This window comes from Camellia sinensis, chromosome 5, assembly GCF_055761805.1.
Source record: "Camellia sinensis isolate YWXY chromosome 5, ASM5576180v1, whole genome shotgun sequence".
Lineage (NCBI taxonomy): Eukaryota > Viridiplantae > Streptophyta > Magnoliopsida > Ericales > Theaceae > Camellia > Camellia sinensis.
Window position 1 is genome coordinate 182,026,337 of NC_138965.1, and position 25,240 is coordinate 182,051,576.

Here is a 25,240-nt window from a genome sequence, read left to right on the forward strand (position 1 = left end):
TCCATTCGAGGAAATGAAGCATAAATAACCAAACCACAGGCAACCACCTCCATTATCTCTACAAGAACTGCAAACCTGGCACATTATGGTGCCATAAATGACCATTTAATTAAGTTTAGCTAATTTTGCTGTCAGGTAAAACCATAACTCATGCTCTGCACCCACCCCTTGAATATATGCTTCAACAGGAATCACACAAAGGTAGATTAGAAACCTCTGGTAAAATCCCTGCCTGTAATCCAGCAGATAAACAACAGATTGGGTACTTCAACAGGAATCACACAAAGTTAGATTAGGAACCTCTGGTAAAATGCCTGCTTGTAATCCAGCAGATAAACAACAGATTGGGGCTGGAAAGAGGAAACCGAATGAGTCAGGTTCAGGGTGGAATTGGAATTGTGTACAGACCAGCTATTACTTCCAGATGGGAACTCATCAAATGTACCATTATCAAGGCCCACTTTCGGCATAGCTTTTCGGTAAGTGGGATAACCTTGCTTTATTTGCTGGTCATCATTCCTCTCATTCAGGTTAACCCATAATCAAAACCTTCCATATTTTAAAGTTTCTTCAGAACAATGATGGAATCAAAATGCAATCTGAACTCACACAAGAGAAATAGAGAAGAAACCCTTCCCTGGATAGGGCTAAACCTAGGTTAGAGAGAGAACCAGAGCACTTTGCTCTAATCAGTATGTATATTCTTCAATTAAAACTAATTACAATTGAGATTTCATCACCTATTTATAGACTAAGATTATTACCAACCGCAACTTAATCCAACCCAACTAATTGGACACTAAATAGACAAACTCAGGACACTTGAGCATAAGACTCATTTAGTTTTAAAAGATGTTTATTTTACTACATCAAACAAGTTCTCTGAATGATCTATGACACTTTAGCACATAAGACAGCTCTCTGAGTAGCCCGTTTTACAGCATCACACTTTCATCTCCATGTATGAAATACTGTACCATTTTGTATCAACAAGATATTTGTGAAGTCTAAACCGTAAGTCCTAATAGAATATATAATCATCACATGCATGTGTAAAATACCAGCAAGAAGCAAAACTGAATGAGTAAAAGAATATCAAGGAATAATTAAATAAACACTAATATTTAATACATTTTGGATCAAAGAGAAACAAGTAACATATTAGATGCAAGAATATTGCCTGAATTTGTCAACTTCAATAGTTCAACAATTCTATCAATTGTTGCCTCGCAAATCATTTCAGAAGTAAAAACAGCACCAGGAGTAGGGCCTTGAGAATGAGGCCTATAACAAGGAGCCACAAGAAGCACACGCTTCCACCAGTCAGTTGAGGGAGTAGTACGCAGAGCATGCCTTATACATCGCAAAGCTCTTTCCCAGTCCAAATTTCCCCTCTTAATTGAAGCTGCAAGATCCTATAACAACAAAAAGAGACTACTGACCAATTCCTTTCAGATGCTTATTCCAAATCCAATATACAAATGACTAACATATTGTGGTTTTATATGTCCTAACCTAACAATAAGAAATTGCATATATTTTCTTATTTAGCATCTCTAGCTTATAAATTACCACATGCATATTAAAATTTTGGGGAACTATGAAGACTAAAAAATGAATTAGAGCTTTAAAGCACCACAGAAGCCCAATATAGTTTCTGCACGACATAAGATCAGTTTTAAGCAACAGGAGAAAAGAAAAGAAAAGAAAGACAAAAGAAAACAGAAGAAAAAACCAAAACAAAACAGCATGGTTTAGATCAGAATTCAAGTAATCCACAGATGATTAGCCATTAAACATCAAAATTTTATCTACTATAGTTACAAGTAAAAACTTGCTCAGAAGAGCTGAAGAGCCCAATTGTAGTTTTTTTAAGTACTCTTGATCCCATTCAGGTAAGTCATTATTATGGTTCAAAATTCAAATATAAAGGACTCTTCTATTTATTTTAGAAAGGGTGCATCTGAGAGAAAAAGGGTGCAAAAGTTTTAGTTACAAACCATTGTGGTTATGTTACAAACCATTAGGGGTGTGGTGGACCATAGTACTATCTCCCTCTTTCACTCATTAGTATGAGATAATTTTACACAGATGAATTATGTCATGTTACTTATTTCCATTTTTGTAATGGTGATCATTGAAGTTCAATTTCCTAGAACACATTAGAGCGTGCTCATTATTTATTAGCTCATCTTTGATAGTGATTTGTTAATTTAATAATAATTTAAGGGATTCAAACTTATCCTGACACATCCGATTGGACTTGCCAATGCCTTGCTTTTGGCCCCCCCAATAATGGAATCCTGGCTCAGCCCCTAGATGTTGGCAATGGCCACATGCAATCATCACAATGGATTGGTTGAGGATCACTCGGTACTGAAACAGCTAGTCAAGGAACAGGTGGAGAATTAACAAATACATCATTGAGAACAAAACCCTTCTAAGAAAAGAAAAATATACCCTCGAAGAAGGTGACATCAGCACTAACAAATTAACTAGGAGACTGGATTTCAATATTTGTATCCTTTTTTGTGTTCAAAAGTAGCCTATAAAGATACACTTAACAACGCAAGGAGACAACTTATCATCAAGACCTGAAGTTTAGCACCTGGGCAAAACAACCACAACCGAAAATACATGGAGGTACTTCAAATAATGGAAGCTGTGCGAACAAGACAAAGTGAGAGCTTTGACCATGAAGAACTGAAGGCCACATTTAATTTTTGACTTATTTAGCGTCAGACCAAAATTCTTTAGGAACATGCATATAAAGCATTTGAGTTATAGCAGCTTCAACCAAATGACGATTCTTATGCTGCACTACATTTTCCTGAGGAGTAGTAGAAATATAGGCATCCTTTTTGTATTGCATCAAAACTTCACCAAAAGGCGGGAACCTAGGACCTCTCACCATTATTGCAACCACTTAACCAATGGAGCTATGCTAGTTGGTTATTGTGAATACGGTGAGTAGTAATGAAAATTATCTCTAGAGTATAACATGTTTGGAGTACTGGGTGTTTCTAGAATTCTCTTTAAGCAGCCCTTTCCAACAAATTTAAAGGCCAACCTTGAGTTTAACTGTGAATGTTGAATTAGTGTTTGAACGTTCTGGCCAACGATAGAATGAAACCAACTTTCATTGTTGGCTTTGGGAGCCTAGGTCCTCTGTACATTGGAGGCATATTCACATATCACAAATGGCATCCTATCTTTCTCCAAACAAGTGGAAACAATATTTACAGTTAAAAGGGGGATTCCAGCTCGTTTTCAAAGCCTTCAAGAAAATTTTTGGCATTCCAACTTGTCTGATGAAGGTCGGTTTCTAGTCTGTTGGGGCTAGAGTAAGGTCCTACCCTTTGGATCTTAGCACCACACCAACCCAGTGCATGAGTCTTTAATTTGTAGTCCCTAGAGACTTGATGTAGGAGAAGATTTTAAGAATTTCTATATTTTTAGTTCTAATATTTTTGATATATTAGTTGATTAGAATTCTTGTAATTTAGTATAAATATTTTAGAATTAGGTTTCTTAATTTAGATTTATTTTATTTTCCTAATTTCTTAAGTTTCTTGTTTTCCAAGAATTAGATTAGTTTATTATTTCCTAATTTGAGTTTTCTTCGTGTCCAAGAATACTTGGTCCCTAAGGTTTACATTATTATAAATATCTATGTAAGCCTCATGACAAAGATAACTTTTATTCCACTTTTAATTCAATATAATTCAGTTTCTTAAGAATTCTTTCTTTTCCTTGTGGATTCAAGGTTCTATTTTCTTGTGGACTCAAGAGTCTTTTTCATCTACTAGAATGATATTTAGTCCCCCGTGTATTCCGCTGTGTCAAGTGGTATCAAAGCAACGTTTTGCCTAGTTCGATGTCATTCATCAGAGGAGGAAGCACAAACCTATTGACGATGTTGGTAGAGTAGAAGCCATATGGGATGTGATTGAGGAACATCGGCTAGAGGTGCACGAACTTCATAATGAAATTTGTAATCAACTTGCCGAATTGGGACTAATTGTCAACCAAAGGCAACCAACAACTGACAACATTTGCACTAAATGATTTGCCATAGGTCAACCTATGAGCTTACTCTTTGTTTTAGAAATTGCATATTTTAATGGTTCGAGTAAGTTTCAAAAAGAAGATTTTCTTGATTGGTTGCTTGATTTTGAAATTTTATTTGAATACATGAAGATTTCTCATGAAAAGAAGGTTATATTTGCATCCTACAAACTTGATAAAATTGCACTGAAGTGATGGAATGGATTACAAGATTATCAAGTTCGTGAAGGTAAGGACAAAAGTAATTCATGGTTAATAATAAAAAAGTTTTTAGCAAGAAAATTTACTTTCATGATCATGAAGATATATTGTCATATACAAATCGAGATACTTCAATGGAGTTGATAAATGTTTGCAATGAAATTGTAGTTGCAAGAGAAAATATTTCACACCCTTGTTTGTGGTAAGAGTACTTGCAAAACTAACGAAGAAGATTTAAATACTCGAGAAGAAGTTCTACAAGGAAATCTTGACAAAATTGAAGAAGAAATTTCAGCCATATATCATGAAGAAAGTCAAAACAAATAAGAGATTGTTGAAAAGATTGAAAATTATGCCTTCAAATTGGAAATTACTTCAGAGGAGGAAACTACTCAAGTTGATAATTTTGCTATAAAAAGTGAAGATTCATCAAAGGAAGAGATTTTAAAGATCCAAGATCCAATAAAATTACACAATTCAGTTCATTCACCGATGGATGTTACTAAAGGAAGAATTGATTTTATTGGCGTCGAAAGTTTTGATGTGATTTTCAACATACATTTGATTGATCTTGTCAATCAATTGAAGATTAGCTTGAAGAAAATTTTGCACAATCAATTCATGGAGATTTCTTGGGGATTGCAACTGAAGAAACTGAGGTATTCAAAATATCTCTTCATTTAGCATGGAAGATGGCAGATCTCTAGTCAGAACTCGAGGACGAGTTCTTTCAAAGAAGAAGAGTCTGATGTAGGACAAGATTTTAAGAATTTCCATATTTTTAGTTTTAATATTTTTTATATATTAATTTATTAGAATTCTTGTAATTTAGTATAAATATTTTAGAATTAGGTTTCTTAATTTAGATTTATTTTATTTTCCTAAATTCTTAGGTTTCTTGTCTTCCAAAAATTAGATTAGATTAGTTTATTATTTTCTAATTAGAGTTTTCTTGGTGTCCAAGAATACTTGGTGTAATATCTATTTAAGCCTCATGGCAAAGATAACTTTTATTCAACTTTTAATTCAATATAATTTAGGTTGTGTTTGGTGTAGAGTTGTAATCATGATTCCACACATTGGTTTGAGTGTTGTGTTTAGATATAATTTGCAAAAATTGATTCCATATTTTGGTTTGAAAACTCTTTCCAGAATATGGGTTTGAATTTTGAAATTTGGTCTACCCGGTCATTCGCCCCGACATCCATGACCGGAACAGTGGTTTTTTTCAATTCCTTTTTTTTTAGCAGCGGTTATGTGAAAAAAAAAATTTAAATAAATTTTTTCAATAGTTATTTTTTAGAATTGAATTTTAAAAAGAGTTTAGTTATGAGTTTTGAATAGAATTTTTAATAGAGTTTTGAGTTGTGTTTGGTTATGAGTTATAAATTTTAAAGTTTTGAAAACCCTTTTTAAAACTCATAATTAAATAACTTTTTTTAATTCAATATTTATTTAAAAAATTCAACACTCAATTCAAAATTCAATTCAAAACTCTTTTCAAAACTCATAACCAAACAAATTTTCTCTTTTCAAATCATAATTTCAAAACTCACAAACTCAAAATACAACTCTATTTTCAAATCATAATTCTAAAACTCTACCAAACACTACCTTAGTTTCTTGAGAATTTTTTCTCTTCCTAATGGATTCAAGGTTCTATTTTCTCGTGGATTCAAGAGTCCTTTTTGTCTACTAAAACGATATCTAATCCCTGTGTATTCCACTGCGTCAAGACTAAGGTCAAGTAGATACCTACATCAAAATTAGACAGCCGCAATTTAGATGAAGGGAGGGGCCTCTATTTTAGAGTATTTTCGATTCATTTTACCCTCCTTTGAGAACCAAAAGGATTTTGTTAGGCTTTTAGGGATCTCAAAGCTTCCCTCTTTATCTCTTTAGCATGTTTATGTTTAGTTTTTCTTTGAGAAGGATATCTCATCCTTCTTTACATTCTCTTGTCCTTCAGCTTACTAATAAAGTTTTGTAATTTTTTATCATTACAAGGATGAAAAACATCACATGATCAAGTTTTCATAATAATTAGCAGAAAAGTAATTACCTCTCCATGCAAAGGTTCTCCAAGAACACTTGGGTATGTGATTGGTGAAAATTTCATGTTACTCACCGCTTCACCTGATACATTAGTAGTGGCCTGAGATAAAAGCCGCTGAGTTCCAAATGTAGGGCAGTGAAGGTGTTGATCTAACATCTGCATGTGCATAGCCATCATATCTCGCCGCCTATGGATCTCCAAAATAAGTGTAAACAATGCTTCATCATCTGGTATGTTTTCTATAAACTGCAAGCCACTTCGCAACAGTTCATAAAAAGGCACACGGCATTTATCATCCTCAACCAACAGCCAGATCACATCTAAACAAATGTGTAACCATTCAATTAGGGCTTTATCAGGTTTCCAGCATTTTGCACCATCAAATTCATCACTCCCCAGTTGTCTTTGGTCCCAATTAACCAGCCAATTCAGCACATGGTGGAAAATGTCAGCATGAGTTACAGGCTTCAAATTGGATTGCAGACCAGTTAAAATAATCTTACAGCATAACTGACGTAGACTACTTATGGCATTATCTCTTATTAATAAATTGGTCCTGCTTGTGGACTGTTGTCCTGTACAAGTGACATCAGATGATTTCATCGGTGATAAAGCTGCACCAGATGATGGTTCAGTAGCTGACTGAGCAGGGGATCCAATACCATGAACTGAAGGCATAGGAGATGCAGGATTTGAAGACTGAAAAGTAGAGGAAATGGGTATTGTGTTTGAAGATGGCAACATCCCAGACTGTGATAAACTTGTAGAAGAGACAGCAGGCACGGACTGACTCCCTTGAGCAATTGAAATCTCTGCAGAGGAAACAGAAGAAAGAAGGGAAGGCAAGAATGTATCCCAGCGTATGTAACCTATACTGCACAAACTGCGTAAAGCAAATAGAAGGAATTCTGCCCGGGGTGCATGACCACTACACTGCATAACCAGAGAAATAAGAATCGACTCAGTAACAGCACGCAATTGCTCCTGGTCCTGAAAAATGTCACAGCATTGATAGAACACTTCGTAGGATTAATTAAGTGATACAGAAGAGAATTGAAAAACCAACCGAACCAAATGTGTGATGTAGTAAAGTTAATTCAAATTTGAAACTTACAGGAAACTGGCTCTGAAGCTGCTCAAAATCTAAAAGGAATTGTTCATTTCGTGGAGGGAGCTCTCTGTTAAGAGCGGTTACACGCTTCTGTGTTTTGTTACTGAACATTATGCACATCATTATTGTCCAAAATATAAACATCTGAAGACTGTTGAACATAGGACATAGAAAAGCAACTATATTGTTCTATGACCTAAGCATTAAAAATAAATCACAAGATTACAATAGAAGCCCACTACAAGATTTATACACCTCCACAAAGGAAACTCTTCCATAATAACAAGCGTAGATTTATATCAATACTACTGATCAGGTTAATGACATTCAAATGTCTGTCCATCATCACCTGTTAGGCAGTTAATTTTGTATCGATTTAACTTCCGCTCATCATAGTTACAGAGTTTCCTAGTTATTAATTATGGCATCAGTATTGCATGAAGTTTAACAGCTTTATCAAGCACCTGAACTGCTGATCATGGAGGAACAGATTCTAAAAAATAAATTATGCAAAGGTGATCCTCCCATGTACCACCCAACAAGACAGCATCTTCAAATCCTAAGAAGCATGGACACTTTTATGGAGGAGGTGTGCCGTGGGTGTCGGACACAACACGCTACGGACACTCCTAAAAGCATGTGCGACACTTCTTCAACTTGTCTTAATTAAAATTTTAAATTCATAATGTAGAACACTTCTCAAACATTTCAGCGAACTTTTAAACTCTCCAAACACGACCTATGTGATAAATCTTCATAATAACCACGTTCTACATCCTTCAAATGCAATATTTTTGAAACATTTATAAAATAAAGACATCGTGTATATTTCAATGTTCTACAATTGTTTTATTATATTCTTTAGAATGCAATTGTTACGTGAATGATATCTTGATGTTTAAGTTATGAAATATATAGAGCTTTTCAATTAAAATTAGTATTATGTTGCTTTTTTCATTATTTTTGAACAACCTATTCATATATTTGCCATATAATAAATTTTATTGTGTCCCGTATACTGTCCAACATTTTTTGAAAATCACCATGTCAGCATGTCCATGTCGTGTCGTGCCATGTCACATGTCTATGTCATGCTACTTAGTTCAAATCTATACTATTATAGTAATGCAGTTTTCCTTCAACCAACTATAGGCCACCTTATTCCCAATCCTCAATGCAAAAAGTCACCATTTCTCTCTCCTACATTGTGTTCTCTCAATAGGCTCCTTTTCCCATCTTAATTTTGTAATAGAATTTAACCATAAATTAAATCTAAAGTGTCAATTTGCATAAAACCAAAATCCTTAAACCATGGTTATCTTAATCTATATTCTGAATTCCAAAAGTTTAGTTATTATGAGATTTCTTTCCCTGCTACACGGGTATCTAAAATTTGTATTTTTAACTCTGAAATTTTTTCATATTTTTGTTAGAGTTATCACGCGATCCATGCCTATTTTATCTCCCTCCTCCCCGTCCCAAAAAAAAACTCAAAAAAAAAAAGCATACATACATGCTTCTTTCATCCATAGTTGTCAAATCGAGGTTCGTATTGTGAATCGAAATGGCCTCGTACCAAATTACAAATCGAATCGAATCGAATTGCGAATCGTAAAGATTCGGTCACTTTTTTAAAATTATTTAAAAACATATATGTACACATTTACATGCTAAATATATATTATGAATATGAAATAATTAGACTTAAATCAATGAAAATGTTATTTTAATAAGTTAACAAAGGTTTTTATGTAAGATCACCATTTTACCTTTTTTCTTTTTTAGATATTTCTTATCAATCATTCTTAATAAAGATAATAACCAAATAGACAAACTATCAATTTCCAAAGTAAGAACAACTAACAATGATATTAGTATTTGAACAATAAGCATACATACTTTTCTAAATAACAATAAGCAAATAATAAGAAAGAATTATTTAGAATCTTTTATTTCAAAGCCTAAAACATTTAAAAGGTATAACTGACCTCACACATGTAATATTCCACTATATTCAATTTAATAAAATAACAAAAGATAATTCATAGTATAACTTTAATCTTAAACATCTTTAGAAGATATATTATGTTTTTTAGGGGGGAAAAATGAGAAGAAAGGTTAAAAATATATTGGGTCTGACTGAATCTGATTGGATCTTATTAAAAACTCTATAATCACTAAAATAACAATAAATCATGTATATATGTTGGTTATCTTGGTATTAAATGCTATTAGAAGTTATATTATGTCATTTTCACCAAAAAAATGGAGAAAAAAAATGTCAAAAATATGCCGGAGACAATAATTTTAAAAATTGCATGAATCGTAAAAAGTGAATTGAATCGTGAATCAATTGTGAATCGTGCGATTCACTAGAAATTTACTTCCAAAATAAATTCACCTATAGATTTGTATCGATTTCGCAAAAATTGTGAATCGAATCGCGAATTATAAGATTCTGATAACAGAGATTTCATCCCCCTTCCTTCTTGAAGCCCACTCTCTCTCTCCATCAAAACCTCAATCCTAATTCCAAAACCCCAATTGGCAACACCAACACCCAGAAGAATGTCATTTTACCCAACTAATAAAAAGACAACTAAGGAGGGTGATTATAGGGGGAATTTGGCCTACCAACTTCAGGCCTCATTCAACTCAATCACTCATTCCGAACCAGGCTTCATTCAACTCAATCACTTGTAAGAGGGATTATAGAGGAACTTGGCCTACCAACTGCAGGCTCGAGTAAGGGAAAACATATGGAATCAGCTCAACCAACTCTTCTTTCTTCAATGAGCTCTAGACAACTCTCCTTTCCTCTTTCTTTTCCTAAGAGCTCGCTTTCATAGTCTAGCATAACATAAGATTTTACTATAGCATAGTATACTTGTGCATAGTTTAGCATAGTAGTATACCTTATCTTATAGAGTCTTGATACTTGATGTGTAATATTAACTTTCATCCACTATAGAAATAGACATACCAACAGAGCAAAAAGTTACTGCAGATAGGGCATATGAATGTTTGCAATTTTTAAAGCATAACGCCCAAGAATCTCTCACATTTTCTCCCTCTCCCTCTAGCAAACCCATTGGCACAGTGGGAGCTGGGTCAGATCAAGCTAGCCCCCTTTGAGATTAATTTTTGGGTCTACCACAACCCCAACCTGGAGGTCTTTCACTGTAGTTGGATGCTATGAAGCATGGCTACCCTAAAAAAGTTGTCATACTCGTACCAGGTACTGTTACTCATACCAAGAAGACTACATGCGTACCAAGTACCCGAAATATGTACCAGGTACTTTCCATACATTCTTTGACAGTTGGGTACTCTGTGAGTACTTTATGAGTACAGGATAGGTACATCAAGGTACACCAAGTTATGGGACATTGGTGGAGATATGTTTAATTTATTAGAGAGTTCAAATTAACTTGCAATTGCAAATCCTTTACTTGATGTACCAGAGATTAAAGATACATTATTCAATGATGAAATTGATGAAAGTGAAAATTGAAATTTCATGTGTTTCAAATTTGGTTAGCTTACTTTTGGAATGAAACTTTATTTTATAATTTCTCCTATTTAACGGCATTAAAATAGTTTATAGACTTTATTTTGGTATTGGTATTATTGAATCATTATTTCTCTTTTGATTTTGTAATTTCTTCTTTTAATTTTGGTATTGAACTTTAATTTGTAAATTGAATATCAACTATAAATTATAATAAATAATAAATTTATTGATATAGCTCTGCTGTACCCGTATCTTATTTTTTTTAAGTCTTGTCGTATTGACATACACGTAACATGTCCATACCCGCACCCGCACCCGCACCCGCACCCGCACCCGTGCTTCATGGGTTGAATGGCTGTCATGCAATAAATAGGTATAGCTCTTAATATTCACAGTTGTGGTTAGAGGAACAGTTACTGAGGTTGCAAGTAAATCACATAATCTAAATGTTTGTTTTCTCTCCAATACTAGAATAAATTTTAGTTTTAATTTTCATTAAATCTATTTTCTCTTCATCTAATCCAGCAGACTTCCCCATATTCACGTTGCCTTCAGCTAAGTTCAATATGTCTGCATACCCATTTAATTCAAAAGAAAATGGCTCCGGCCATATTAAGTTATAACAAGTCGGGAACTTTAATATGAGATATATAATTGAATTGGATGACTTGGGCATGCACCAAATGTTAACCATTGTGTCCATCCACCTAACTTATAACCAACCAGTAATCTGTTTGCACATATACATCTTTAAGCATCATCATCATTAAAAATAAATAAATAAATAAATAAACATAAACCCTAAATACTGAAAAGGAAACAGGCCATGAATTCAAAGGTTTTAAAAAAAAAAAAACAATTCTTGAGAACAGAATGAAGAAATAGACGTACGGAGGTTCTCGGATTGACTCTTCGGCTTTTTGGCGAGCACTTCTCTGCAAAATTCAAAAACGATCCGAATATAAACATATATATTTAGAGAGAGAGATATGAGAATTGAAATGAACGAAGCAGAAGAGAAAGTAATAGTACTCCTAAGTAGAGGTTGAACAGATCGAGAATGGCAGGTCTAGCAGGGTGGAACTGGAAAGCCCTCGAAGCTCTCTGGTTCTGCTCCATAGATTGGCGAGACAATGGAGGAGAAGAGCTCTCAACTCAACCAACTTTAGTGCACCACTGTAATTAAAATTGGACTGTTCTTCGTTATTTCGGTAAAAGCTGACTAGGAGGAACTCGGTTCGAACCCAAAAAAAATCAGGGCCGGAGCGAGGCGGGTACCGAAATGGAAGTCTTAGGGTCCGTTTGGAAAGTAAGAAATAAATTTTAAAAATAATTAGGAATTTTTTTTTAAAAAAAAAACAAGGTTTGAGACTTTTAAAATGCCTAAATGTTATTTCTATTGAGTTAATGAATAAAATATTTATTTTTTATCGATTTTACTTAACGTAAATAGTCAAATGATTTATATTGATAATAAATAAATAAATTATAAATTGACAAAATTTAAAATTCAAAATTTATTTTGTTACAAAGCTAAAAACTTAAGGGTTTTTTTTTTTTAGTTTTTTCAAATAATTATAATTTTGAATTTGATCTTTACGAACAAATAAAACATCGAGTTTTTTTATTTATTATTAATTTTAATATAAATCATGAATTACTAAAATAGAAGTCGTTTGGATCTCTCAAATAAGTCATCTTTTTTTTCGAATTTTTGTCTTGCAATTTTTCTTTTTTAAATTACGCTAGGAAACTTTTTTGTCAATCTTGTGTAGAGGAATCTAAAAAGTAAAAATATATATATTTAAATTTTTTTAAGAAAATGAAAATTTCAAATAAGTTTAAAAGTTGACTACTTTTTTTTCTTATTTTTGCCTTTTCTAAACTTTTTTAGAATTTTTAAAAAAATATGTTTGTTTCTAATTTTTTGAAAACACTTTTTAAAAAATTCTACTTTCTTATTGTTTCGTATTTTTTGTTTTTACTGAATTTTTTTAATATTTTAAGCAATTTTTTAAAATTTTTAAGCACACCTAACATAAATAAACTAAAAAGTATAATTTTTGCAAAAAAAAAAAATCTTTAAAAAATTCACTAAATATCAAAAATATAAATATATATATATATATATATATATGAAAATTCAGTATATTTTTCGTACTTTTGTGTATTTATTAATTTTTTAAAATATTTTTTGACAAATATTTTAATTTTTAGATATATCTAAGTAAGGTGCATTTATAAAAATTAAAAAAAAATGCTTAAAATTTTAAAAATATTCACTAAAAACAAAAAGAAATACAAAAATAAAAAATCTAATTTTCAGAAAATTGAAACCAAATACACTGATTAATTTTTCAATTCGTCTTGTCGAGTAGAATATATAAGCCTAAAAATGTTTAAATTTTTTTTTAAAAAAAAAAACTCTAAATAAGAAAACAAAAAAAGTCACAAGAAAACAAAGCTCAAAGCCTGAATTTAACTATTTGTTCATCACCATTTTAAGCCACTAATGTTCAAGAATTATTTTGGCAATTCACTCTCCATGTGGTATTTTTCATGAGCTTCTAAATGCACAAAAAATTACTCTAAGTAAACCGATTATATAATAAAATGTTTATTACAACAAGTAATTACATGAACTTCCTTTTTGATAATTACAATAATTTTAAAATGTCTAAATGTTATTTCTATTGAGTTTAATGAATAAAATATTTATTTTTTATCGATTTTACTTAACGTAAATAGTCAAATGATTTATATTGAAAATAAATAAATAAAATATAAATTGACAAAATTCAAAATTCAAAATTTATTTTGTTACAAAACTAAAAACTTAAGGGTTTTTTTGTAGTTTTTTCAAATAATTATAATTTTGAATTTGATCTTCACAAACAAATAAAACATCGAGTTTTTTTATTTATTATTAATTTTAATATAAATCATGAATTACTAAATTAGAAGTCGTTTGGGATCTCTCAAATAAGTCATATCTTTTTTCAAATTTTTGTCTTGTGATTTTTTTTTTTAAAATTATGTTAGGAATTTTTCTAGTCGGTCTTATGTAGAGGAATCTAAAAAGTAAATATATATATATATATATTTAAATTTTAAAAAAAATGAAAAATCCAAATAAGTTTAAAAAGCTCACTACTTTTTTTTTCATATTTTTCACTTATCTAAAAAAAATTAGAATTTTTAAAAAAATATTAATTTTTCAATTCGCCTTGTCGAGTAGAATCTACAAGCCTAAAAATTTTTAAATTTAAAAACAAAAAAAATCACTCAATAAGAAAACAAAGAAAATCACAAAAAAACAAAGCTCAAAGTCTGAATTTCACTATTTGTTCATCACCATTTTAAGCCACTAATGTTCAAGAATTATTTTGGCAATTCACTCTCCATGTGGTATTTTTAATGAGCTTCTAAATGCACAAAAAATAACTCTACGTAAACCCATTATATAATAAAATGTTTATTACAACAAGTAATTACATGAACTTCCTTTTTGATAATTACAATAATTTTTTTAATTACATTAACCTCCTTTATCAGAGTTGTTGAGTAATAATATTGAGAGAAAATATGATTTTATTTTTTACCCCTTTACAAAACTAAATTTACATCCATTATTAAATTTGTGTCCAACCAAACATATATTAAACTAGTGAATGTGTGTCCATCTAGATAAATATATTGTTAAATCTATAAAATATATATTAATTTGGGCCTAATTTTTTTATCCTTCATTTTTTTATGATAAAAACAAGGCCGAATTTTAGTATTTCACAAATAACTGTAATTATTAATTAATAAAATGTCATTATTTTAACACACAAAGTATAAAGCATATGATGGGAGATGTGTATAGTAGAATTTCCCAACATGAGTTTTTTAAAATGTTAACAAAAAATAATAATAATAATAATAAGCAATATGTCATGTTTAAAAAGGGTGAATTACATATCAATAAGATAGTAAAAAAAGAAATTACACAAACATAGAGCTTTTCCCTTACACCCGATCACAAGATCACTTGCACCTTCCATGGTTTTGTAATTTTTTTTTATCTACTCCGCTGTTAAATAATTCCCCCTTTAGGAATTTAAAAAAAAAAAAAAAAAACGGTCAATATATTGCCAATCATTTTTTGTGACTAAAAGTTTATCACCACATCTCTACCAAACAATAGGTGTTCGTGGATCGGGTTCGGTTAGGGGACCTCCCATTCACCATCCTTCCAAACTTAGTCAAACTGTGAAAAATGTATCCGCATCGATTTGCTCAAACCATCAAAACCATTCATAATGTGATGAATTGGTTTGGGTCCCTCAATTTTAACAAGTCAAAATTGGTGCTTGCCTCTGTTCATCTTCTATCTTCGGAGAAAATGTCCACATGAAAAAGGTTTTCTTGGAGATATTTTTGTAGGTGCAAAGTGGCAGTTTCCTTAACACAGTATCATTAAGGCTGAACAAAATTTTGTTTCTTTTGATGTTTTAAGTTTCCCTAAGGTCCACAGAGTCTCCCTAAGGTCCACAGAGTCTCAAAATGCATTACACTGAATTTCTTGGACAAAGGGTGTTGGACCAACCTCAGAAAAATGTCTTTATTTGGTATCAAGGTAATAAAGAAAACATAAAAATCTATACTATAAATAAAGCAAGCAACAAAAGAGACTAACCCAATTCTACATTTTTTTTAATCAGCAAAACAAACTTGTGTTAATGAAAACAGTGGAATAGTACATCAAAGTCATACATCAATACCAAAAAGATAAATTCCATCATTCATGAAAACAGTGCAGAACTACGCAACCACAAAGATAAATTACATCCATATATGCTAGTACTTTCACTTATTGCCTTAAAAAAAATGACTTCAAATCACCATCCAGAGTTCAAGACATCTACTGATAATCATAGTGATATGAGTAGGTTTGTTTGTGAAGCTAGCGCTTCATGCCTCCCTCCACAGCGGGTGCCATTGCTAGTCCACGAGTTTGTTTCTGCGCATTTCCTTTCCATCATAATATAACAAATTCAAGAGATTCAGTAGATGGTCATGTTTAGTGCAGCTTACGAGGCTGCTAATAGCTTATTCTTTCTTTCTTTTTTGAAATTTGTACGAGACTATTTAATTCATGTTTTGCTTATAATTTATAAGATAGAAATAACTTAAATAATAAGTTAAAAAAGGTTGACTGTTTAAAAGTAGAGAAATTGGTAGTTTTAATTACTACTTTATCAACTTTCAAGTTGAAATAAGTTATATCAAGCAGGCTTGATAAGCGATTATATTAAAAAATTTGTTTGAAAGAGAGGAATTGTCTAACCAACTGACATGTCGAATCCACGATTTTGGAGCTCACGGTATTCTTGGCATAAGGCGCATTTTTCACAACAAAAGTGCACCAAGCAATCGTTACAAGGAGTAGACTCCAACGAGTATCGATTCCTTAGCTTGGATCGATAGCCACAAGAATAGAGGGGTGCACAAATGTGTGCACACCCATAGAGTAGTAGATACCATGTTGTACCTTCACAACAAGCTGTAAAATAAAAATAAATAAACATGAGACACCAACACCACACATTGAGCTCACTCTTTGCACTTCTCGATTAACACAAAATTGTTACAATCTAAAAGCAAACTTACTAGTTCCACCCTCGTCTACGATTTCAGCAATCCGTCCAAAAGTAACGCATGGACACCAAATTGTCAGACAACCTGTACAAGATTCATCAATTAGAGTAGCATGTTATCTCTCTCTCTCTCTCTCTTCTTCTTCTTTTTATTTTTATTTTTTAAATTGTTAGAAATATAAATAATTTTATTATTTATATTATATTTTCATTAGTAAACTACCAACCAATTAATTGATGTAAACAAAACAGAAACATCTGATGATGCTAATGCATAAATTAGTGTTTCACTATGGAATAAAATTTGAACATACACGATGAAGTATCGGAAAAGCAGTCGAAGAGGCCAGAAGACCATTCATTCTTCGAAGTCATGGTTGGATTTGCCATGGAATTAGGGACGCTCAAAGGGACATTATATAGTAGTGTCCAATGGGGACCATAATAGCACTTACTGGTTTGCCTGGACCAAAAAAAATTCTTCTTCTTTCGTAACAACTTTCCCACGTATACATATCCCAATTTTTGGGAGGGGTGAATTGCATGTAGGCTTTGGCCCAGGCAAAAAAAGGAGAAAAAAAAAAAAAGCCTCCTTTTCCTATTTTTTTTTCTTTAGTGATTTTTATTCAAAATTATGTAAAAAAATTTAATTTTCCGGTCCATCTTGTCAAGATGAATCTTAAAAGTATATATATTTTCTAAAAAAAATCACTCAAGACAAAAATAAGCCCAAAAAATTGTTTATTTTGGTTTATTTTTGTCTTTTCTATTTTTTTGGATTTTTTTTTAAAAAAATTATAATTTTCCTGTTCATCTTGTCAAACTGAATTTAAAATCCTAAAAGTTATTGATTTTTATTAAAAAAAAATATACTAAAGACGAAAATAAAATAATAATTAAAAAAAACTAAAAAATGCCATTTCCAAAACACCTCTCCGATGGGATCTGGCATGCTGCTAGCAACTTGTTGTGCCCCCTTTGTGGAAGGTCGTTCTTGCCTTTTGATAATCTGAACTGTTCGTATTATAAAATTCATTAAGAATATTATTCATGTAAAAAATTCAAGTTAATTATATATTCATAACTCTATGATTAGATTGTAATTGTTTTTAAAAATTTATAAAAGTTACGTTAACTATTAATTTTTATAAAAACAAATATGCTTTTGTTATAAGACTACAGCTATTCAATCAACGTAATTTTTTACATTATTAATTTATTTGACAAACTTTATAATATAAATGATTTGAATTATCCAAAGAGGCTCGGGATGTAAATCCCCTTTGTTGTGCTTGTACTTTGTGCTATAAATGATTGTATGTGTCTTGTGATGTGGCTACTAGCACTACAATATAAGAGTTTTACAAATCAAATGTTTTGATTTTTAAAAGTGAAAATTTTATTATAAAAGATATTTAAGAATCAATTTACATCATCATGAGAATAGTTATTAAAAAGTCCTTTCGAAAAGTCAAAAACAAGACTTTTAGCGATAAAATTCTGAAAATGTCACTAATAAATAAACTTTTAAGAACAAAATAATTTCGTCTCAAAATAATTTATTTTTTGAGATAAAAAATTTGGTCCTAAAAGGATAATAATTTATCACTAATGTCTAATTTTATTGCTAAAAGTATAAAATGATATTTTTTTGTAATAAAATTATTTAATTTCCAAAAAATAATTTTGCTAGTAAATTTTAATTTCTAAAATTTTAATTTTTTTTTTTTGTAACATAGGTATAATTTAGAAAAGAAAAATGAGTTGGATTCCAGTGGGGTGAACTCAGCACCCTCACTATTTTGTGATTGGCTTAAATTTTATATATTTATTTATTTTTCTATCCGCAAGTCACAGCTCCCAACCAACGTAGAGGTGGGGGTGCTGGGTCACCCCAACTGGGTCCCAAGCAGGACTGTTTAGAAAATTTGGGAAAAAATTATCTGCGACTGTTTTCGTGGCGTATGAACGTACGGACAGAGAAGAAGCAAAGATAAAAGAATGTCGCAACATTGGAGTCCGGATCCTCTCCAGCCCCCCTCTCCAACCCTTCCTCCGGTCGACGGCGATGGCTCGATGAACGAACGAACATCAACGAACAAAGCACCATCGGCGGCGAACATCGACGGTTCCTTCTCGGGTCTCTTCCTCTATTTATCTATCTCAACAATACATATATTTTGCTACATATATTCATTGAAGAATAAACAGAGCAATCCTTGAAATTCTTGCCCTCCAAATATCCACTTCCTCAATTCCTTCTCATCTCATATATATATATATATATATGTTCATATAATTTCTTTGTTTTGTTCATTCTCTCTCTCTCTCTCTCTCTCTCTCTCTCTCTCTCTCTCTCTCTCTCTCTCTCTCTCAATACACAAATAGAGCAATCCCAAAAACACCTTCTTTCAAACAAACCACAAATGCCCTCTCTCAATGGTGCATGATTAGAGATATCACCCATTGAAGAAGGGTCTAAAGGTTATTGTGTAGGAGAGGAGTTACAAAGTAGCCTTGTGGGTTTAATCTAAGAGTAACCTAGTGGGTTTAATCTGTGAGTCACAATTCAATGTCCATTCGCAAGAAAAACATGGACTGTGGCTGTGTTGTGGCGGAGATGTGGCTGTACGGTGGCGGCTAACTTGGATTCACCACCGTCGATGTCAGGAGATGGAGTCGGCAGAGCTCTGGGAGGAAGATCTGTTATACTTTGCTGTGTTGAATAAAATTCTTTTTTTTTTTTTTTTTTGGGTTAGCAAATTTGATCTGAGTCATAGATTTGGTTAGGAGTGATGTGGCCAAATCCTGGCGTTGACCGGAGGAAGGCTGGAGATGAGAGGAGAGCTGGAGAGGATCCGGACTCGCAACATTGGACGCGGGTGGCCGACAGTAGATAGTGGTTGTACACATCAGCATGTGAACGGCCATAATTTCGAGTTGGCTACAGCATATAGTGTTTGTAAACATCAACATGCACAGTCATAATTTCGAGTTGGCTATGTTCACTGCGTCCGGATCCTCTAGAGTGATCATGTGAAGTGATCCTCTAGAGTGATCCATCATGGAGCGACACGTGTCCCATTAACGAAATCAATGGCTGAGATGATGTCTAGACAAAACGACGTCGTTTTGGTACCAAAAAAAAAAAAAAAATTCAGAATTTGCAGATTTGCAAATCGTGAGAGAGGATGAGGAAGAAGAAGCCATTGATGGAGTCCTCAAGGTTTCTTGGGAAGTGACAGCATGAGAGAAAGAACACAATTACACGTGTATGCACATAAGTTCTTGTTCAAGCCAAATTCTTGTTAAAGAAAAACCCAGATTCTTGTTCAAGCCTAAGTAATAAGAGGACCCATTTAAGGTAAAAAAGATCAATAAATAATTACCAAAAAAAAAAAAACTAGGAAAACTCATATGACAAATAAACAAACAAGTTGTATGCACATAAATTCAATACAAAATCACCTACTTGTGAACAGTCTCTTTGAACTTTTCTTCATCTAGGAACTGTAAGATCAAGAACACAAGTTCTCTACTGAGAGATGTCAATGTAAGCACTCTGACTGTGAATCCAGATGAGCAAAAATCAGCTAAAATAAGCAGATCTGCAAACCCCTCTTCCCCAAAAACAAAAAAAATCTGGAATATATATATACATATAAATATATAACCAAAAAAAACCCAGGTAAGAGGCTTTATTAATTTTATAATATAACTTATTTATTTTCCCAACAATGAATTGAAGTAAATATAAATTAAAATAGCAAGAAAAATCAAAATCTAAAAATTTGAAAACTTTACTTACCCAGTACTTAGATCATTAAAGTGATCTTCAATTTAACACACACAACTACATTTAGTTTGAGCATATACACCGACAAAACATGAAACCCAGAACCAGTTGGTAAAAAGTGAAGAAAACAAAAATAAGGGGTTTTTTTTTAAAGAGAATCAAAGACACAAAACCAGCTTTAAAACTGAGGGAATCAGAGATGCAAAAGAAGATTAAATCAACACAAGCATCATTCAATTTCTTCAAGACAGAATCAAAGACGATGGAGATTGGCAGACATGGAGATCGGCGAAGGAGATTGTTCAGCTCGTCGACGGATCGAAGACGAAGGCAACGATAGAAACTCTTCCAGATCTCCGCGGCAGCTGTGGAGCCATCTCAGTGACGTTCAACTGGGTTTCATTTGATTCAATTGGGTTTTGGGGAAAGAAAAAGAAGAACACAGAGACAAATCTGAGTTTTTTTTTTTTTTTTTTTTTTTTTTTCAAATTTCAATCCAAAACGACGTCGTTTTGGCGAGGAAGAATCTCAGCCCTTCGATTGTTCACTCTAGGAGATCACTTTATAGAAGACACTCTAGAGGATCCTCACGCATGTTGACTTGGATCGTTTGCAAAAGGGTCTATATATAATTTTATTTTTAAATATAAAATAATGCAGTCTACGTCAATAAATATACTGTAAATTATAAAAACACTCTTTAAAATTCAGTTAAAATATGAATTATTCCTTATGATTTGAAAAATTATAAATACTTTCTTGTCATAATTTTTTATTTAACAAAATTAATTGAAAAAATGAAATTTCTAACAGTTCACTTATACAATAATAAAATTATCTGAATTATTAATTGAAATAAAATTTTAACATTATTAAAAATTATTAATTAACTTTATAATTTATTAATCAAATGACCTATTTGTTATGAAATTAAAAACTTTAGGGGGCGTAATGTAGTTTCTAAAATTACAGAGATAATTTGTAATTTAAGTAAGGCCAAGTTTGGGAAGACTAAAAAAGTGTACTTTTTGTCTTTTTAGACTAAAAAATTGAGGTTGAAAATATGGATGTTTGGGTTAACTTTTTGACTTTTTATTGAAAAATGTGTAATAAAAAATTGTAAAAATTGATTTGTAGGGAAAAATTTGAATTGGGAGTTGTGCAGCCGTAATTGTTGACTTTTGGTGAATAGTGTTAACTTTTTAGCTTTTTGAGTAACTTTTTGACTTTTTGGCTTTTTTGGATCTTCCCAAACTTGGCCTAAATCTCATTAGATGTGTTTGTAATTTACCCATAAATATATATGGGACTGATTTATTTGTGCACTTAAGTGTTGAATTTAGTTGATTCATTAAGTGGCTCATTGAGTCAACTTAGTGGGTTGATTCAGATTTTAGAAGAGTAAACGAACAAGTTACATTTTTAAAATCTGAATTTGTAACATCAATTTGTAAGTAAGTTAGCAAGTTGAAGTATTAGAAAAATAATCTTTTGTCTCTAACTCTTGGTGTATAAATAGGGGTATAAGTAGTATACAAGAACAGATCGTGCAAGAACACTTGAGAGCAAGCAAGTGTAACCAAAGTGAGTGTGAGTGTGAATGTGAATTGTGTTAGAGAGTCACCTTCTCCTCCATTGTTGTATTTGTTTGTTATTTTGAAATTTAGTGAAAATTCGCTTCGGTAGATGTAGGTGCATTGTCGAATCACGTAAAACTTGTGTGTTTATTATTTGATTGCTTGTTTAGTGTTTTTTTTGGACTCTAGGCACAAATTAGTGTTTTACTATGGAATAAAATTAGTGTTTCATTATGGAATAAAATTTAAACATACACGATGAAGCATCGAAAAAGCAGTTGAAGAGGCCAAAAGAACATTCATTCTTCGAAGTCATGGTTGGATTTGCCATGGAATTATGGCCACTCAAAGGGACATTATATAGTAATGTCCAATGGGCACCATAATAGCACTTATTGATTTGCCTGGACCAAAAAGAATTCTTCTTCTTTCGTAACTTTCCCATACATACGTATCCCAATTTTTGGGAGGGTCACATGTGAATGTAGGCTTTGCCCCCCCAACCACCCCCCCCCCCCCCCCCCAAAAAAAAAAAACTCTCTTTCCTATTTTTTTTGTCTTTAGTGATTTTTATTGAAAATTATGTAAAAAAATTTAATTTTCCCGTCTGTATTGTCAAGATGAATCTTAAAAGTGTATCTTTTTTTAAAAAAAAAAATCACTCAAGACAAAAATAAGTCCAAAAAATTGTTTATCTTGGTTTATTTTTGTCCTTCATATTTTTTTGGATTTTTTATAAAAAATTATAATTTTTCGCTTCATCTTATCGAACTGAATTTAAAAATTTTAAAGTTTTTTTTTTAAATATACTAAAGATGAAAATAAAATAATAAAAAAAAAACCAAAAAATGCCATTTCCAAAACACCTCTTTGATGGGATTTGGCATGCTGCTAACAACCTGTCGTGCCTCTTTATGGAAGGTCGTTCCAAGCGCTTTTGATGATCTGAACTGTTCGTATTGTAGAATTCGTTAAGAATATTATCCATGTAAAAAATCAAATTAATCAGATATTCATAACTCTATGATTAGGTCATAATTGTTTTTAAAAATTTATAAAAGTTATGTTAACCATTAATTTTTATAAAAACAAATATGCTTTGTTATAGGACTACAGCTATCCAATCAATGTGATTTTTTACATGATTAATTTATTCGACGATCTTTACAATATAAATGATTTAAATTATCCAAAGAGGCTCAGGATGTAAATCTCCTTTGATGTGCTTGTACTTTGTGCTATAAATGATTGTATGTGTGTTGTGATGTGGCTACTAATACTACAACATATAAAAGTTTTACAAATCAAATATTTTGGTCTCTAAAAATAAAAATTTTGTTACAAAAGACATTTAAGAATCAGTTTCCATCATCATGAGAATAATTGTTAAAAGGTCATGTCGAAAAGTCAAAAACAAGGGGTGTGTTTGGTTTGTGTTTGTAGAGTAGTTTTTTAGATAAAAAGTACGAAAACTTGTTTGGTTTGCTTTTTTTCAGAAATAGTTTTGGATAATTGTTTTGGAGAGAGAGTTTTAAAAAAAGTAATTGATTTGATATATATGAGAGAGAGAGTGGTTTTGAAAAGTAGGTAACCAAACAAAATTTTAAGATTTTTTTTAGAAAAATTTGTTTGGTTTGATTACTCTTGAAAATTTGTTTGTAGAGAATTTTTCTCAAAAATTTTTCTGAAAAACAAACCAAACAAGGATAATAATTTAGGAACAAAATGTCATTAAGAAATAAATTTTTAGAAACAAAATAATTTGGTCTTAAAATTGTTTATTTTTTGAGATAAAAAATTTAATCCTAAAAGGATAATAATTTATCACTAATGTCTAATTTTTGTTACTAAAAATATAATAATGAGATTTTTTATAATAAAATTATTTAATTCCAAAAAAATAATTTTATTTGTAAATTTTAATCTCTAAAATTATTATTATTATTATTTTTTTTTTGGTAATGTAGGTATAATTTAGAAAATTTGGAAATAATATCTAGCGGCTGTTGCGTGGGATATGATCGTATGGAGGGAGAAGAAGCAAAGATGAAAGGGGTTATGTTAGGGATCTTAAATAAATTACTAAATAAATTATTAAATCTCTCATATGAATGTAAAATTTACACAAATTATATGTGTGTATATCTTATATCCATATAAAATATTTAATAATTTACTTGGAATCATAGTATTTTCCAGATGAAAGAATCTTGCAATATTGGACGTGGGTGGCCGACACTAGATAGTGGTTGTACACATCAGCATGTGAACGGCCATAATTTCGAGTTGGCTTAGAGTATATAATAGTGGTTGTAACATCAACATGCACAGCCATAATTTCGAGTTGGCTATGTTCACTTGGATCGTTTGCAAAAGGGTCTGTATATAATTTTATTTTTAAATATAAAATAATGCAGTCTACATCAATAAATATAGAGGAAAATTACAAATATATCTCTTAAAATTTATTTAAAATATAAATTATTTCTTGTGATTTAAAAAATTACAAATATCTCTATGTCAGAATTTTTTATTTAACAGAATTAATTGAAAAAGTGAAATTTTTAACTGTTCACTTATACAATAATAAAATTATCTGAATTATTAATTGAAATAAAATTTAATATTATTAAAAATTGTTAATTAACTTTATGATTTATTAATAAAAAGACCTATTTGTTATGAAATTATAAACCTTAAAGGACATTATATAATTTCTAGAACTACGAGGATAATTTATAATTTAAGTAAACCTTAAGAAGTGTATTTATAATTTACCCGTAAATATATATGGGACTGATTTATTTGTGCACTCAAGTGTTGAGTTTAGTTGATTCATTAAGTAGCTCATTGAGTCAACTTAGTGGGTTGATTCAGATTTTAGACGAGTAAGTGAACAAGTTACATTTTTAAAATCTGAAGTTGTAACATCAATTTGTGAGCAATTTAGCAAGTTGAAGTCTTAGAAAAACACTTTTTTTTTTCTAACTTTTGGTGCATAAATAGGGGTGCAAGTAATATATCTAAATGAGAAAAGTTAGGAATGATAAAAAAAAATTCATGAAAATGATCATGAAAGATTTATAATCCTTAGTTTATCTTAATTAGTGTGTGATACTTTATTCTAAGTGTAATCCAAGAGTTACAAAGTTTTCAAAATTATTTTCATAAAAGATTTTTCATGATACCTAACATTGCGGTACCCAAATTATTTTAGGAGCGTTATCTTTATGACATGACTTTGCTATCAGTTGGATTTTTTTTTTTTTTTT

General features: G+C 31.3%; 1 protein-coding gene across 4 annotated transcripts in view; it reads right to left on the reverse strand.

Moving 5' to 3' along the window:
* LOC114317543 (mediator of RNA polymerase II transcription subunit) overlaps window positions 1–12,126 on the reverse strand; it is a 42,034-nt gene extending 29,908 nt beyond the window's left edge. For 2 of the 4 annotated variants that reach the window (XM_082870646.1, XM_082870643.1), the window contains exons 1-5: window positions 11,983–12,126; window positions 11,842–11,885; window positions 7,440–7,539; window positions 6,332–7,315; window positions 1,181–1,415 (exon numbers count right to left, since the gene is read on the reverse strand). In XM_082870646.1, coding sequence (XP_082726772.1) covers window positions 1,181–1,415; window positions 6,332–7,315; window positions 7,440–7,539; window positions 11,842–11,885; window positions 11,983–12,069 — 1,450 coding nt within the window. In that variant the 5' untranslated portion in view covers window positions 12,070–12,126. The remainder of the gene's footprint in view (window positions 1–1,180; window positions 1,416–6,331; window positions 7,316–7,439; window positions 7,540–11,841; window positions 11,886–11,982) is intronic. The other 2 variants (XM_082870644.1, XM_082870645.1) reach the window with 2 other exon arrangements.
* Between the last annotated feature and the right edge of the window lie 13,114 nt (window positions 12,127–25,240).